The sequence below is a fragment of the Carettochelys insculpta genome, chromosome 1, assembly GCF_033958435.1.
Source record: "Carettochelys insculpta isolate YL-2023 chromosome 1, ASM3395843v1, whole genome shotgun sequence".
Lineage (NCBI taxonomy): Eukaryota > Metazoa > Chordata > Testudines > Carettochelyidae > Carettochelys > Carettochelys insculpta.
Genome location: NC_134137.1, coordinates 220011446 through 220028423, shown reverse-complemented (window position 1 = coordinate 220028423; position 16978 = coordinate 220011446). Strand labels below are relative to the sequence as shown.

General features: G+C 42.8%; 1 protein-coding gene across 1 annotated transcript; it reads right to left on the bottom strand.

Annotated features, from left to right (window-relative positions):
- Positions 1-1531: 1531 nt before the first annotated feature.
- On the bottom strand, positions 1532-15401 carry CPOX (coproporphyrinogen oxidase). Its single transcript, XM_074983541.1, has 7 exons — positions 14936-15401; positions 12631-12774; positions 11128-11238; positions 10603-10744; positions 6086-6304; positions 3463-3567; positions 1532-2726 (listed from the first exon to the last, which is right to left on the bottom strand). The coding sequence occupies exons 1-7, from the start codon at positions 15372-15374 to the stop codon at positions 2639-2641; spliced, it is 1248 nt and encodes a 415-aa protein (XP_074839642.1). The 5' UTR covers positions 15375-15401; the 3' UTR covers positions 1532-2638.
- Between the last annotated feature and the right edge of the window lie 1577 nt (positions 15402-16978).

The window sequence follows — 16978 nt, the reverse complement described above, 5'->3', positions numbered from 1 at the left end:
TCAACGATTCCGAGCACTTTTTAAAGTCAGCCCACTTGGGGTTTGTCCTTGGATAGAAAGGCCATTGGACTAACTTAATCTGGTTTGAAAATCAGTTCATTTTAGCTAATGCAAGTCTCTGTGTGGATATGCATGCCTGCTTATACCTGGTTTCCATCACTCTCTGCAAACCAAGCTATTATAAGCCATCTTGAAATAAATATAGTTGTTGCTTTGTGTGGTACATCAGTGAAACTTAACTGGTTTACAGGTTGAACCTCTCTAATTTGTCACTTTCTTGTCTGGCAAACTCCGCAATCTGGCATGATTTCAGTTTGCCCGATGACCACTTATCACATATGTGACTGAACTCCCCTCGTCCCATAAGGTTTGTTTACAGCCACCAGTCCAGTATCCTGTGCTGTTATTTAGCTGTAATTGACCCCGAATGGCCGTGTCTACACGACCCAAAAATTTGTAAATGAGGCGCTAAAGATGCATGGCCATTTCCATGTGGGTGGCCGCAGTACTTTGAAATGGACACGGCTCACCGCGTGGCTCGTCCAGCCGGGGCTCCTTTTTGAAAGGACCTCGGCTACTTTGAAGTGCCCTTATTCCCATCTGCTCATAGGAATAAGGGGATATCGAAGTTGCTGGGGTCCTTTGGAAAGGACTCTAGCATATGGATGAGCCGCACGGCAGCGATCTGCGTCAATTTCTAAGTGCCGTAGCCGCCCGCATGCTAATGAGGCGCTGAATATGTTTTTCAGCGCTTTATTAGTAAACTTCGAAATGGCCATTTGCATGGCCATGTCCAAGTTTTTGGCTTGTGTAGACGTAGCCAATGTCTTCTAAGAGCCCAGTAAGGAGTGCAAGTGTTGGTAATGCTGCTAGAAGACATTTACCTCCTGTTGTCTGGCAAATTCTCTCATTTGGCATCAGTCAGGTCCCAGGGGGACCGGACAAGAGAGGTTCAACCTGTCGGTGTAGCTTTGTTTAGATTAGAATCTCTCCAGCTATCTCCTCAGGTGGCCTGTCACTTATAAGGACACAGAATGAAGCCTTCACTCATTATGTAGTCCCTCTCACATGGATTTACTCAAGGAATAAGATACTATTCCACATAAGCAACAGAGTGTGGGGAGAGGTTGAACATACCCCGGATTTCAGTGCTTAACTCTAAGCACCTACATTTAACAATGTTGGATATTCTTCTGTGAGCATGTGCAGTGCAGCAGGTCACAACTTCCCCCCTTTAGCATGTATTCTCTCAACCCTTTGCCACCATCCCCTAAAGGCTTCAGAGGCAGCAGTTCGTGAAGGATACTTATCTCAGAAGTGCATTCATGCAAATGAAACCTTGTGTAAAAACTAGTAAGTTATAGATTTCTTCCTCTTTTGGGTCGGCACTTTGCTCAAACATACTTTTTGCTCTGTTTTAGTGAGAAGTTAAATTTTAATGTATCTTAGAGGATTTTTGATCCACAAAGCACTTTAAAAATGTTTGATCAAACTGCAGTCTTGGTAGCTGGAATTAAGATTAAAGGGAAAAAAAAACCCAAACATCCTCCTTAAAATGTACAGCTTCTCAATTTTATTTGTCTGTGCAGTCTGTCTTTAACATAGCTCCGCAAAGGCAAAGGAGTTTATGTATCCTTCTTAGTACACTAAGATTAAAAGGTTTCCTACTTGATTTCAGTAGATTTTCAACTTGTTTTACTCTCCCCGCACCCCAGGCAAGTACATATGTCTGGCATATGTGTAGAAACTAAGGGCCAGATTTCAACAAGCATTGGGCACACAGTCTTGTTTGGTGCTTAACTCTTATTGAAGCCAAAATACATTTAAAAATCTGGCACTTAGTGAAAAGTAACGGATATATGCTTCGTCTACACTTGTAGTCCTCTTTTGAGAGAGGAATGCAAATGAGGGAAATTGAAAATGCAAACGAGGCACTGATTTACATATCTTGTGCTTCATTTGCATAATCTTTTTGGATGAGATTCTTTAGAAAGAAAAAAGCTGTGTAGATGGGACTCTTTTGAAAATAAACCCCATCTTCGAAAGAACCCTTCTTCCTATTTTGTTTCAGGAAGGAAGAGATCTATAAATCATCCTCTTTCAAAAGACGAATGCAAGTGTAGACATAGCTGTAAAGTATTTGAAAGGGAATAAAAAAAAAAAAAAAAAAAAAGAGACATTTCATACAGACCAGAAGAGACATTCATTAACTGTGAAACAAAGAACAATATTGCTTAAAACGTTAAAATTTTTTGTGAATTTCCTATCACCAAGATGTGTAATTTAGGGCACAATTCCCCTGTGGCTTGGAAAACACTATGTCCCTTACAGGAACATTTCACAGTACTTTATACCATGGTATGTTTTGAGAAATTGAGATAGTTACTAAACATCTCATTTGGTCTTATTATCATCTCTCAACTACCATCCACAAGGCAACATCAGACAGAGAAAAGTGTGTCAGCTAGTGAAACACTTCACTCACATGCAAAGGATGACAAGCTTGCAACATTTATAAGGCACATGATAAGAATATAAATCCAGACACTGAATGCACACGCAATGACAGTTTGAGGGAGCTGTTTGGTAAGAGTTCCTACTGTTTGCTCATCGCTGAGCATCTCCCTCACACTGTGCCTTAGTGTACCCAGTCTCTGGGATTGCGCAGGACTTCTAGGATTTCAGCTTCTCTAGACTTCTCTGGCGGCGCATGCATGTATTCCCACCTGTGTGCAACAAAGAGGGAATAAGGCTATGAGCATTTGGAGGGCTGGCCAGACAACACTCATCCAAATCTGCGTTCTGATTGGATTTGCTTTACAAATGTCATGGTCACACGCAATTGGAACTTCATTCTAAATTAGGAACAGATATTCCTACCTGGTATGAATATAGTGGAATATATGAATTCTAAATAATTCATATACGGCCCTATAATTCAATGAATGAGAGGAGAAAACCTTAGGTTTCAACTTCCCTTTTGCCCCAGTGCACCAAACTGCAGCCTAGAGTCCTTTAACCCACTGCTTAGCTCATTGTCTAGTTTGCAGACTAAATAAGGAGCTTGGCAATAATCCAAGGTTAATTTTGATTTAAAAATGTAAGTAAGAGAGTTCACTGAGCAACAAGCTGCTGCTGAAACTTCAGCGAACCTTAATGTATGGGGGGCTGTGAAGAAAATAGTTAAGGATATTCCAAGCAGTGGACAGTATTTAACCTTGTCCACTTTCTCTTTCTTTCACTACAAATTACTTGTCATGTTGTGAAGGGAAGCAGTGTTCCAGTACTTTGGCACATAAAAATAGTCCATTCCAGCAACACGCTGGTATTGCAGCAATAGGATTGCAAAATGAGAGGGATATATGGTCTGCAGGTACATGTCAATACCTGGCCAAGCCTGGACAGTAGAAAGGGAAACAAACAGCATTCTAGCACGTGAACAACTTGTAACTTTTCCCTTACCTGGCAGTCAGTGGCAGAGACATAAGAATGCTTTCGATCCTGGATCCAGGCGTTGCAAGACCAAACTTTGTACCTCTGTCATAAACAAGGTTGAACTCCACATATCTGTGGAGGAATAACACAGACACAAAGGAAAATGGAGTGGGCCATTCTGTTAAGGACCTGAAAGTCTGTGTCTTACTGAAAAGGAACATTAACAACCATGTGCAGAGGGAATGCTCAGAACTGTCACTTATATTCAAATTCAAACACATTAACGTGGTTTGAACTGTGACAGCAATTACCTGGACCGTTATAAGGACACTTCTACATACTTCGTTTTATTTAACTCTAACTTCCCCACTCCACATACCCCTCCTGTCGCACCTCTGCTCTTCTGATTTGCCAACCTCGATAACAATTCTTCTGATTTATCAACCTTGATAACAATTTTTCGACTTCTGTGCTTTATATGTTGAGTCTGTTCTGGTAAGGCTATGATCTGAGGAAGTGGATCTGTCCCATGAAAGCTCATCACCTAATAAATTATTTTGTTAATCTTTAACGTGCTACATGACTGCTTTTTTATTATGATGGACTACAGACTAACATGGCTATCTCTCTACCACAGACACAAAGGGTTAGTAGAAAAATAAATTTACTGTCACATAGAGTAAACTCTGTTTTATCTAGTATTCGATCAACTGGAACTCTCAAATAACTGGCATAACTCTCAAATCCCTTTCCTACTCTTCTGGAGAGCAGTACTGAGCATGTGAGCAACGTCCCACCCCTCGAGGGCTGGGCTGCTCAACGCCTACCCAGCGTCCGTCTGGCTGCATGTGTGTGTGTGTAGCCAGCCGGATCATCTGCTCTCCTGCCTGGCGTCCGCCATGCAGTGTGGCTCCCTGCACCACACTGCCAGGCGCGAACCCTGCAAGCAACTCCACGGCATCCTCCCCGCATCAAGGTAATGAGGCAGCAGTTGAGTGGGAGCTGGCGCTGGGGGGTGCTGAACTTTGCTACTGGGGCAGGCATTGACCTGCACCTGTGTCTCCCCGCAGCTGCCCTCTATTAACCAGAGTATTTGAAGATCTGGCAAACTCTCAGTCCCAGGGTGGCCGGATACAAAAGAGAGTACTCCATGTTGATGTCTGCAAGTAGGAGAAGGCCACAAGTAAAGGTCAAGTTTCAGGGGGGTAGCCAATGCCATATTAGTCTGTTTCAACAAAAACAACGAGGCCTCTGTGGCACCCTAAAGACTAACCAATGTATTTGGGCATTCAGTGCACTGAAAAGGAGCACTAAAGCTCAGAAATGGCTATCTTAAGAACCAGACAGGTTTACCAAATGAACAGCTCGGGGAACAGCTCCTTACTTTCATGTGGAGGAGAGCAGGGAGATCAAAAGTTGTAAGCAGTCCTAGTAAAACTTTGGCTGCAACTCCACGAAACCCATTTCCCCACAATCTACCAGAGTCTGCCACAACCATTCTATGAGCCTGGTCTTGCAATGATCAGCTCACATGAAGAGTCCCATTAAAGTAAGCTGGATTGCTCAGGTCAGCAATGGCTGTAGGATAGAGACCTAGATTCAAATACAGTCAGTCATTCTCATCTTGGACGTCTACATTCTCTTACCAATTCATTCACTTTTTTGAAGAAACGGAGGAAACCAGGCAATAAGAAATAGCAATACATATGCTTTGAGTAGAAATGATGAAGTATGACATATCATAGCAATTAATAATAGGATTACAGCTGAAATATATAGGAAAGTTTCAGCCCCTTTTCAAACTTCTTAAGCTACAGAGAATTTCTAAGAGGACAGAAAAAAAAAAAAAGGTTTGCCAGAGCAAGGTATTGAAGTCTGAATGAAGTGCCATATATGCAAGAGCCTTTGCATTGTGTAGCTAGTGCAAAAGCCATTTGAAACCCCATTACAACACTGCCCTGCAAGAAACAACCTTCCTCACTAAATTTCACTACCATAAAGATGGGCCTCCTCTCAGGAAGAGGTTAAAAAGGGAAGTTCTGCACTCTACTGCTTTTAAGAAATGCAGAAATTGGAGGGCCTCATTTTTCCTAGTCTGCATCGTCATTTTCCATCGTGCCCATACTCATTTTATTACAGAGCATTAAAACACAAGCATTGTACCAGCCATTTTCGTCTAGGGTTTAAAAACTCACGTTTTACTAATGTGTGCCGTTCTCAATGCTCAGGAGTATTGTTGCACTCTTGAGAATTCCAAGGATTTCAGAATATGCAGAAGACACCCCTTAAGCCAAAAATAGTTTACTCCGAAGAGCTCAATTTGTACTGGTATAAGGAGCATAGGAGCCTACTTATAAAACAGAGTCAGCCTGAGCACATTTAAAAGTTGGAAAAAAAAAAAAACAAAAAAAAAACAACCCACCCTCCAAAATGCAGTGGGTAGCAACTTAAGTAAGGTTTTCAGGGTTTATTTTTAGAACATAAAACTTTGTGAATCTGCAAATATTAATCATCAGGATGTTACAGGAGAATTCTTGGAAGCCCTGCCAAACACATGCAGGTTTCCTGTGTGTCATGATATAGAGGACGCAGGCTCACTGCTTCTCTTCCTCTATTCCACTAGGTGACATTTTGTTCCTGCTTTTCTCACCTCCCCCTACGAAGCTGCTGCCATAACTTTTCCTCTGGCGTGAAGGAGTCATGGGAGTGTTTCTTCACAATTGGAATGTAGCAAGGCACGATGGCTTTGGCACAGCTCTGGACAAATTGAAACACTTCCTCTTTTGAAGGAGAGTCCAGATCATCAAAGAATATGCCCCCGATTCCTCTTCGCTCGCCACGGTGCTTGATGTAAAAGTAATCATCACACCTGGAAGAAGCAACAACCAGATGTCAATGCTAGTGCACTAAGTTCAGAGTAAAAAAAGAAACAAAAACAAAAAACCCAACGAAAGACTGGATAAATGCAGATGAAAGGCCAAATCCTGCTATGTACTGAATGCTCTCTTCACCCAGTGACTTAAAGGAAAGCTAAAGGTGCTCAGCAGCAAGTAGAGCTAAGCTCTACATTAAGGGTCAGACTATATGCTTGCTATAAAGAAGGGTAGTACCCAGAGACACTGAGACCTCATCTGGGGTGAGTGAAGTCTCTGCTCTACAGCCTTCGCTGAGAGCCAGCTGACCTTTCGTTCACATGGGAGAGCGCAGGGCTTTAGACCCTTTGCTCACAGGTTCTATCCCTGGGGCCAGCAACCAGGGTCTGTTGGCATTACAGGAGCATGACAGCTTATTTTGAAAAAAGATCAGCTACTGCACATGTTCACACAAGCACAACAGCAGATTTTAAAATACATAGATATGTATGCAAACATTAGTCTGCAAGGTAATAAGTCCATACCCTTCAGCTTACCAAGGAAACTGGTCAAAGTCTTACCAAGGTTCATCCGACAGATCTCTGCAGCCCTTGTTCCCAAATCTGCGTAAAGTTTGTGGAATTTTGCACAGGTTTTTGCCATTTCACATTCTTCCTAAAAAACTTTCTCCTTTGCATTTTTGATCCAAGTCATGTTTTTGCATCAAAACCATGTGAAAAGGCACACGTGTTGGATGAGACAAGCCCATTCACTCAAAAAAAGGAGGAGCCCCTTTTGCAAGCTTTTTAAAAAACACAAACCAAAACCCTTGAAGGATTCACAAACCTTAGAAACATTTGCCCATTAAGGAAGGCCTATTTTCAGATTTGCAACAGAATGAGAAAGGCTTGATTTCACAGCAGCTGTGTATTTTGAAACAAAATAGGACAATGCTGTCCGCGAGTTCTTCCGAGATGCTGTCACTCTCTGTACTAGACTTTTATTAGATCAGTCCACAACGACTGCTCTCAAGTACTTAAAAAAGTGGTACCATATATATACACAGTTGGAGCAGTTACTATAGATAAAAATTTCGCTGGGAGAATCAACTTTTTATTCCAAGATGGGTGAAGGAGGAAACAGAGAGAGAACAGCAGGACATTGTGTGAGACTCAACAGAACAGCATGGAATACAAGCCTGATGAGAAACTTTTAAGTTAGGACAGGAATTAATGCATCAAGTGTAAGTGCATGCAAGCTTTTCCATTTGAAACAGCTGAGCATGGGGGCAGCATGCATGTCCCTGGACAGCTGCTTCTTATGTCCAACACGGACACTGGGCTACCTGCACAGGAAACACACAATTCCCCTCCTCATAGGAAAGGAAGGAGTGTATTCCTCCCTGAGGCTGCCTTCTGAGCAGGGAACAAGGACATTCATGCTGATTCAACTGAATCACATACACATCACTTGATAGTCTATCAAAACAAAAAGCAGTCACCATTTTGCTAGTCTTTAAAGTGCTACTTGACTGCTTTTTGTTTTGATCATTTGATAGGGTCGTACACACTTGCTTATGCATATGTGTCAATGCTTTAAATCACGCCCCTCCCCCCAATACCACTGGCTATCCCCATTGTCACTAGCTTGCTTTAATATTTTTCTCATCTGGTAAAGGAAATATAACAACCTGCACAGAGAGACCCACTCGGATACAGTCTATTTCATAAGACATTCCTCAAATGCTAGAACATTGTATTCTCCTTAACTAGTGTGTCCCTCAGATAGCAGCAAAAAACTCTCCCATCACCACCCTACACGCCCCACCCACTTTATCTCTCACACTCAGGCAAAAGGCTAGCAGCTTAAAGAAAGAAGCTACCCTTCCTCTGGATACCATAGGTTGTGACAGATAAGATACTGAATGCAGAACAACAAACAACCCATTATGCTTTAAGACTGCAGGAATCCATCAGCCTCCAAAGCCAGCGATAGTCAGTCTCAATCTACTTTTTTAAGTGGTATCTAGCTGAGCCTCCAAACACATTTGTCACTGAAAGCTGTGGCTATTTACATTGCAGGACACTCCCCTTGCTTGCAACATGGGCAAATGTCTTTCCCTCCTTGGGAAAAACGGGAAAAATATAGCCTTAATTAGTTCTAATGTAATTTAGTCAAGTCATTTGTTTCTTTGTCTGACAGCAAAGATGCTGGCGTGGGATTTTCAAAACGTGCCATACTAACCCAACTGATCCCACTGAAGTCAATGTAAGTTTTATTATAGATTTCTGTGGAAGCGAAGTTAAATGGCCTCCAAGTCCTTTGGACAACTGCACTGTATGGGTATGTTTATACAGCAGTCCTAGTTCAAAATAAGCAATTCCAGAAGAGCTTATTTTGAAATAACACTGCTACACACACAAAAATGCATTTTGAAATAGCACTTAGCTATTTTGAAATACAGCATCTACACACATAGATCCTATTATGAAATAGAGCCATTGGACACATGATGGGTTATTTCAAAATAGGCTCTATTCCCTGTCTACATAGCCTCTATTTTGAAATAGCTATTTCAAAACAGACACTATTCCTCACAGAATGAGGTTTACCAAATTTTGAAATAAGACAATTGCTATTCAAAATTATTTCGAAACAGCAGTTGCATTATGTAGACAATAGCGTAGTTATTTCGACATAATGGCTATTATTTCAAAATAACTTTGCTGTGTATACCTACTCTAAGGTCTTGCCCCAAAGAGAAAGAGGAATTGTTTAAAACAAAAAAGCAGTCCAGTAGCACTTTAAAGACTAACAGAATAATTTGTTAGGTAATGAGCCTTCGTGGGACAGACCCACTTCTTAGGATGGGCTAACAAGGAACTGGATACCTGGAAGCAGAGGGATGAAAAGAGAAGTAAATGTATTCGCTTGGACTATGAAGAAAACGTTTTTCAGCAAACAGCTCTATGGGAAAAGCATGAAAGCTCAGCTGCTTGAAACTTTCACAAAAGAAATTAAACTGGACAAAGCACTTCTTGTCTGCAATCCTCCATTGGCAGGGAACAGACCAGGTAAGCCAATAGGTCTTTTGAAGCTCCAAATATCTAAAATTAAGATGTCACATTGCAGCTCCTCACATCTAACACAGAAACAGGAAGAAACTTGCCTATGGTTTCGCCTTCTGACATGTTCTCACTCCCCCATCCCTGCCAATATCCCTATGTCCTGCTACTTTCCCCATACCTCCCTCCAAATATACAAAAGAAAGAAAAAATATGCTTAAGTAGTGTTGTGTTACAAGGAGATATAGCCTTATAATTAGGGTACTTGAATGAAGGCCTAAGTTTAATTGCTAAAGATTTCTGATGTGTTTTGAGAGCCTGGTATGGAAGGCAGAAGGGGAAAATGGAAGGCACTGTTCCATAAATAAAACGGTTGACAATTTCAATTATATATAAACTTGCAAAAGCATTCCCAATTGTAACAGAGGGCAAGTGTGTTTTTTAGAATTGTATCACCTAAACCTTTGACATTACCATATTGTATAGTATTAATTTATTGAGAGATAGGTTGGCAACAAGTAAAATTATGAAAATAAACCAGTTAAAAACATTATTAGTGCAAACAGTCCATATCATAGTATTAAATTCTCTTTTCACTGAAGATTCCATTGAAAAACAGCCAGTGAATTAGTTGGTGATTCTACACTCTCATTAGGCTCTCGGAACTCTTTTCTGGGTGTAACCAATCAACTCATCATCTATCTCACAAGGGTATTTATTATTTTCCTCCATTTTATCCCCGAAGGAAGCGAGAAACACAGATGTTAAATTACTTGCCCCAAGCTGATACAGGAAATCTATGACAGGGATGAAGGATATGTGGGCACAAAGCAACTCTGGGGAAAAAAAAAAAGGTAGGACTACGCTGTATTTAGATGTATAAATATCAATTTATGAACCTAATTTTTAGACACAGATTTGAAAATGTTGTCTTATATGAAAACATTAATATCTCCAAACAATTTACAAACATATCTGGACAAATTTTACCCAGATCCACACTGGCAACTCCTGCTGAAGTTCACTGGGAGCTGCTCATACATATCAGAGGGCAGAATGCAGCCCTCCTAAACCAACCTGTATACTATACTCAGCAGATGCTTAAATAAAATTCATAAAAACGGTGTCAGGCAAGCTAATCACTGAATTTAAGCAATAACATTATCTCAGCATGTTGTGTGATACCTCTTCCTTCCCACAAATAAAAAAAGACAAACAAGCCCAAGGTACTTGAATCTCCCCACACATACCACTTCTTGTACTTGGGGTACAGTTCTGGGTTATGCTGATCACAAGCTTCCTTCAGAGTTTTGTGAAAATGAACAGCATCCTCCTCATTCAAGTAAGTTGGAGTCAGGTCTGTTCCACCACCAAACCACCACTGTTTGGTCCCTACAGAAGAGAGGCATGCACCAATTGATTTATTTCCAAACACAAACCTTATACAATGCTAGGTGTCAGATGCAATCTAACAATTGCAGCTACTTTCAGACATGACATTCAAAAGTGCCCCAAAGTAGCACTGTAAATGTTTGTTTTACACTAATATTATATGGGTGAAACTGACTCAAGAATACAGAAGAAGTATTAAATAATGTTACAGATGCATAAACGAGTTCAGAAGCTAATTCAATGCTACACAACAAATTTGTAGCACAGGTGAGAACAGAATCTGAATGGTTCATATCCTGTGCTTTAACCACTAAGTCATGGTCCATACTTGAAAAGTTTGTCCCCATACTTGTACATGCTCCAGTGACCATTACAAATCTTACCATCTGCTTCTTCAATTTCAAAGTATCTGTAGTTGAAGTGTATAGTAGGAACATGAGGATTCTTTGGATGGATAACGGAGCTTACACCCATGGCACAAAAAGGCAATTTACCTAGACAGCAAAACATACATAAAACATGTAGTTAAGAGGAGAAACAAGTTTCATGCAGCACCTTTTATCTTGAAGACTTCCAAACTATGGCTCCAATCTTGTGATTGGCTCTGCATGGAGCCTTATTGAAGTCAGCCTGTTTACTAAACAGGTCTGATTGTAGGGGCCAGCTGAAGAAATAGAATATAATCTCGTGAATGCCGAAATACAATGCACAAGCCATTTTCCCCTCCAAACAAGCAGCAACATTTGGAATTTAAGAAATTCAAAGCAAGCTCGACTTATTAACAGTGAGATGTTATTTATGACCATGCATTCATGGTCAGAAAAACAAAATACGCAAAATGGCACAGTGTTAAGTCCTTGCATGCTTGCTCCAGGCAAGTTGTGTCCTCCAATTTATGCTGTTTTAGTGCAGTGACAAAGAAGTATTACTAGGATTGCGTGAGGATCAGGAAACACTGATGGTAAGAAAATTTACTACTATGATATGGACTGTTTTTTGTTTCAGTAACAAAGTAAATCAGTCTCAAAGGGGTAGACAGGTTAGTCTGTAGCTTTACAAACAACAAGCAGTCTTGTGCTACCTTAGCGGCTAACTAATTTATCAGGTCATGAGCTTTTCTGGGTAAAACACACTTACCCACAAAAGCTCATGATGTAATAAATGTGTTAGTCTTTAAGGTGCTGCAGGATGGCTTGTTATTTATAAAATAAATCAGTTAATGCTAATTTACTTGTGGGGAAGGGAGGCAATCCGTTTAGTAATACAAAAGAAGAATAAAAACCTAAATTGTACTTTCATTCTAGGGTTGTAGGTCGTGTAAGGGAACGAGATTTACACTCATGAGAAGATGAAGGTAGAATACAGAATACTCTGGCATTTTTATTGGATTCTTTTTTGACTTGAACTACATTTTAGTGCTAATAGCCTTAGGAGCTCAAAGTTTTAAAAAATAAGTCTTCTGACAAATCTAACGTCATCATATCAATTAATCCATTTGACCTGAAGGTTGTTTTAATAGTCCACGTGCCTTTTCATCTTTAATCTGGATGTTGTAAGTGCTCAAACAAATTTGGCTGCACTTCTTTTTTCTTCAAGATACAGCAACAAGACAGAAACAGAAACTTATTTTGATATTCAAATCTCTGGAGATTTTAAAAGTGTTCTAGGCAAGTATTCATGCCTAGAAACTGTCAAGCTATTGGAAGACCTGTAGAGTATGGAGAAGAGAAGTAATTTTATTCACAAATGCATCCTCCTTCCAGATCTATTTGAATGTGATTGGGCAGTTTATAAAAACACAGATAAGAAGCCTGGAGTTACTTGTCGCAAACACAATAATTCAATAACACTGTCAACTCAATGAAGTTTTAAATAGCATGTTTCACCATTTTTGGCCTTCAGAGTTTTCCCTCTGCTTCTCATCTGTTGTATTGCTTCTTCAGAAAGATGCCCAAAAACTACAGAAATATTGACGCCTGCCTTCTCAAAGACATGGCCATCCTGGAGCACGCAACTGATACCACCACCACCTGTAAAACACAAATTCAGGAAAGTTTTGGTCTCAGAAACCTCTCAACCTGTAGATTCTTAACACTGACTAGAAGTATACAGGTGACCACTAGATCCTCAAGAACTATTCTGACTTCGTTGTTTACCTGGAATAACTACAGTTTATGTTGATGATCTTAAAAATATCTAGATCTTTTGCAAATCCGCTTATATTATTTGACAATCACCGCTTGAAGCAGTGGATTTTACAGGGTGAGCATAAATTATGTGAAGAGCCAGAGAGTCCATTTATCTGTCACTGGATACACAGATGAAGCTGGAGTTGCTAGAACCTGGCTAGAAAGAGAACCATAAACCAAAGCACCTGGATGACAGCAGGAAGAAATGAACAATCAGATTTTGATTTCAGATGTGCAGCCCAGTTTTCTCCATAAAAAAAACCACCCAATGACCCAAGTTAAGTGGCAAAAATAAATGGCCTGCTTAAGTACTATTAGTACTCTCTCCTGAATTTGAACTTAAGCAGCTCCACTTATCCAAAATGAAATCCCCAACTACCAGGGTACAAAACCAAAGTCTGTAATTAATACTACACTTCATTTCTCAACCTGTGCTTGTAACTCATTAAAGGCCACATTTTGAAACAGGATTGCCACAAATCGTTTAGATGCCTTGAAAAAAATCACTCTCACTTTTCAGTGGTAAGATTCCCTGGCAAGTAGCAGAGATTGTACAAAACTTAGTTTCACTTAAAACAAAAGTCCAGTCTTATGATTGTTAAGGGACTCTGTGAAATGCAATGAGAGAATTCTGGAAAATTATACTTGACTTTCAGACAGCTTCTTGCTGCTGCAGCTATTCATGACTTTCCTATGAAGCAGTAGTGTTTGAATTACAAGGCTCCAATCAGCTTCTCTGCTACTATTCAGAACCCTGAACATAATAACAGATATGTCACAAACTATGTTGGTTTCGTACTGCTGCTTGGGAAAACAATGAGCACCCTTACATGCAAATACTGGAGTTGCTCAGGAGAAAGGAAGACTTAAGAGAAACCGTTCTTCTTCTTCCCTTTCACCCATAGCAGTCAGGAGGCTACTGAGGAAGGGTAGTTCTGAAGACCGGGAAAAACTGGAAAACAACTTCTTGCAGTTAAAGGAAGAGAAATCTTCAAATATACCATATATCTACTAATCAAAGGCAAATATAAGATGTAGAACGCCTTAAACCGGGTACATGGAAAGCATCCTGGTGGAAATCCCACAGTTTCTCTCTTCTCCACAGCTGGGGACCTGTGGGGACGGAGCCAGACTTCTTACTAATATATTTGTTCTGGACTCATGGGTATGACCTAACCTTTTTTGTGTGTGTGTAGTTAGGCGTAATAGATTTATTTTTCCACCTAATAAGTGGTTGGTATATTTTTCAACCCTTGGTCATTTACATCTTCTCTGTTAGATGCCCATGACTCTATGCAATGTCCAGAACTTCTGTCTTGGAGAGTTGAGGCAGAATGTCACATCTGCAAAAAAGGTTATCATTGCAAGACAGACTCAGTCTGTAAACCAAACTGCTTTACCCAAGTTTTGCAACAACTGATGACTAATATTTCACAAGAGTTACTCAACTGCTTTTTTGGTTTAACACAACAAATTTTATTTTATACTAGAGGGGAAGTGATCGTGTGGTTCTTGGAGATGAAAAGACCTGTTCCTAGGAATTTCTTACTTATTTTTTAAGGTGCACTAGAGCTCTGATACTGGAAAGGGAAGAAGCAAGAGGAAATGTTTGTAAACAAGAGGAAGAAGATTAATCAGATACAAAATTCTCCTACAGAGGTGCATGCTTCCTTTTGGCACCCCTCTTCTTCTCTGATCAGGGACAGACACATCCAGACACACGCAGGCTCCTCTTCTCACCCAATTCATGACAAGTTGGGCAAGTACAAGAGAGTTAATGGAAGGCACGATCTACCCAGGGGAGCCTTCATGATGGGTTTGAGGTCTGGGTCGCCCACCCGTCTACTCGCTATCATACCCAGCGCACGTGCAGACATATAAGCCCACACCCTCTAGACCCCTCCAGGCCACAGCCCCCCATGCGAGCACCCCGTATGTATACAGGCGTGCGCGCAGCGAGAGGCCGGCTCCGCGCTCTGCAGCCCTGGGCCCCGCTCCTCACCTTCCTTCCTCTCCCACCGGTCCACAGTGAAGGCGCCGCCGCGATCCACCTGGGCCAGGGCGCGGCACACCTGGCTCTGGGTCTCCATGATCAGCAGCTCCATGCGGCTCCGCATGTCCTGAGGCCGGCTCCGCAGCTCCCGCAGCCCGCTCACTGGTGGGGCCATGAACTCCGCACACCGCCGGGACAGCTCGTCCTCCGCCTCATCCTCCTCCGCCGGCCCCCGCGGGACCATCTCCGCCCGCCGCACCAGCCCCAGCCCGGCCAGCGCCGCCGCAGCCCCCGCCAGTCCGGCCAGCAGCGAGCGCCGGCCCGGCCCGGCCCCGCAGCCGGCGCAGGAGCTGAGCCCCCTGCGGGAGGCGACCGGACCCCGGCGGCAGCATGTACGCAGCGCGCCCCGGGCGCCCCCAGCCCCCCGCAGCAGCTGCAGCAGGGACATGACAGCCCCGCAGCACCAGCCGCCAGAACCAGCCGGCGGGCAAGGTACGCCGGGAAATGTAGTTCCAGCGCGGGCGTTCCACCGCCCAGGGCGCGGCCCTCGCACTACAGCCCCCAGCAGGAGCCGGGGGGGGGCGTGGCTTCCGCGGGGAGAGCCTACTGGGACGTCTTGCTCTTGCCCGGCCCGGGTGGCTGAAGTAACCGCTTGCGGGCGGCGGGGTGCGTGGGGACCGGGGCAGGGGTTCATATCCCCCTCCCGCTGCCGCCCTCAAGTAGGACTGTGAGAGCGTTTACATGAGTTCACATCGTCCCCAAGGCTCGGGGTGGGGGTCAAACCTAGGGCGTGTCTCATGACCAGGGTTTCCGCCAATCTTTTGCGTCCGCCTGCGCGCGCGATCATTTTTTAACGTGCACTGAGGCACCTACGAGTGTGGACCGCCCGTGAAAGCTAGGGTGGGCAGTGGGCGCGCTACTGTTCAGCGGGGCGGCTGCCCCACTGCACAGCTCACAGGGAACGCTGCCTCCGACCCAGACTGGTGCCGCTGTATTTGAATGGCTCCAATTCTGTGCCTGTGTTGCAGGATAACACTTCTGGAAGTCTGCAGCAGGGCTTTGTAATACCTCAGTCAGACAAAGCCACGACTGAGAGAAAGCGTACTGTCCCTCGGGGGTAGAGCCTGGCTTGAAGTGATTGCCATCAAATACAGGGTTTACAGGTTGATTCAGTGGCTCTCGGGACCCATAAGCACCGACTTCCCCTCTAGCCATCCCCTGCCCCAGGCCTTGCCTCTGCTCCACTCTTTCCTTCAAGCCTGTCACTGTCTCCTTCTGCCCCCATTCTACCTCTATTCCAGCTCATCTTCTAAGTTCCCACTTTGACCCACATCTTGTCAATGTTGTTAATCCTTTGTAGTAATTTGAAGAATAATTAGCACCTCGTGCCTTCCATCCTAACACCTCCAAGTGCTTTGTAATGGAAGGAATTTCTCACTACTTTCATCGTGCTGTTCAGCAAACTGAGGCATGGAGTTCAGTGACTTGACAGAGCAGGTGAGTAGTAGAATCAGGAATAGAATGTGAGGATAGCTAGAAGGGCAGCTGGGGGGGACAAGGCTGGGAGACAGGAGACCTTATGTTTTCCTGCTGCTGCTGCGATCAACTTCCTGTATGACCTTAAACTAGTCACACTGTCTTTTCCTTTTCCTACCTTCAGTCTGCTTTATCTTAGATTGTATGGTTTTTGGGGTAGAGACTGTCTCTTACTATGTGAATTTATAATGCCCAGCATATACTACAATAATAACAAATATTAACATACAGAAGGTCTAATCCTGGGGGGTCAGCAACCCCTGGCATGGGTGCCAAGAATGGCACTCTAGCTAATTTTCATCACCCAGTGAGGTGGGAGCTCAGCCCACCTCCCTTTTCCCATGCAGCTGGGAGTTTGCTCAAAGCCATGCTGCCTGTGGATTAACAAAAGACCAGACTATCCTAACAACCACCACCTGAACAGTAAAGCTCTGCATCTGAATTTATTTATTAATGAAGCTGTTGTAAGTAGGATTATTAGTTACTTTAAAAAGTATCAGTGGCACTTGGAAAAGG

What these genes read in the sequence shown, in the direction of transcription:
- CPOX (XM_074983541.1), bottom strand. Translation starts at nt 15,374, where the DNA reads ATGTCCCTGCTGCAGCTGCTGCGGGGGGCTGGGGGCGCCCGGGGCGCG. An exon ending in CCGGTGGGAGAGGAAGGAAG is followed by an intron (nt 12,775 to 14,935) that starts GTGAGGAGCGGG and finishes TGTGTTTTACAG; the next exon opens with GTGGTGGTGGTATCAGTTGC. An exon ending in TACCCCAAGTACAAGAAGTG is followed by an intron (nt 6,305 to 10,602) that starts GTATGTGTGGGG and finishes TGCTTCTTCCAG; the next exon opens with GTGTGATGATTACTTTTACA.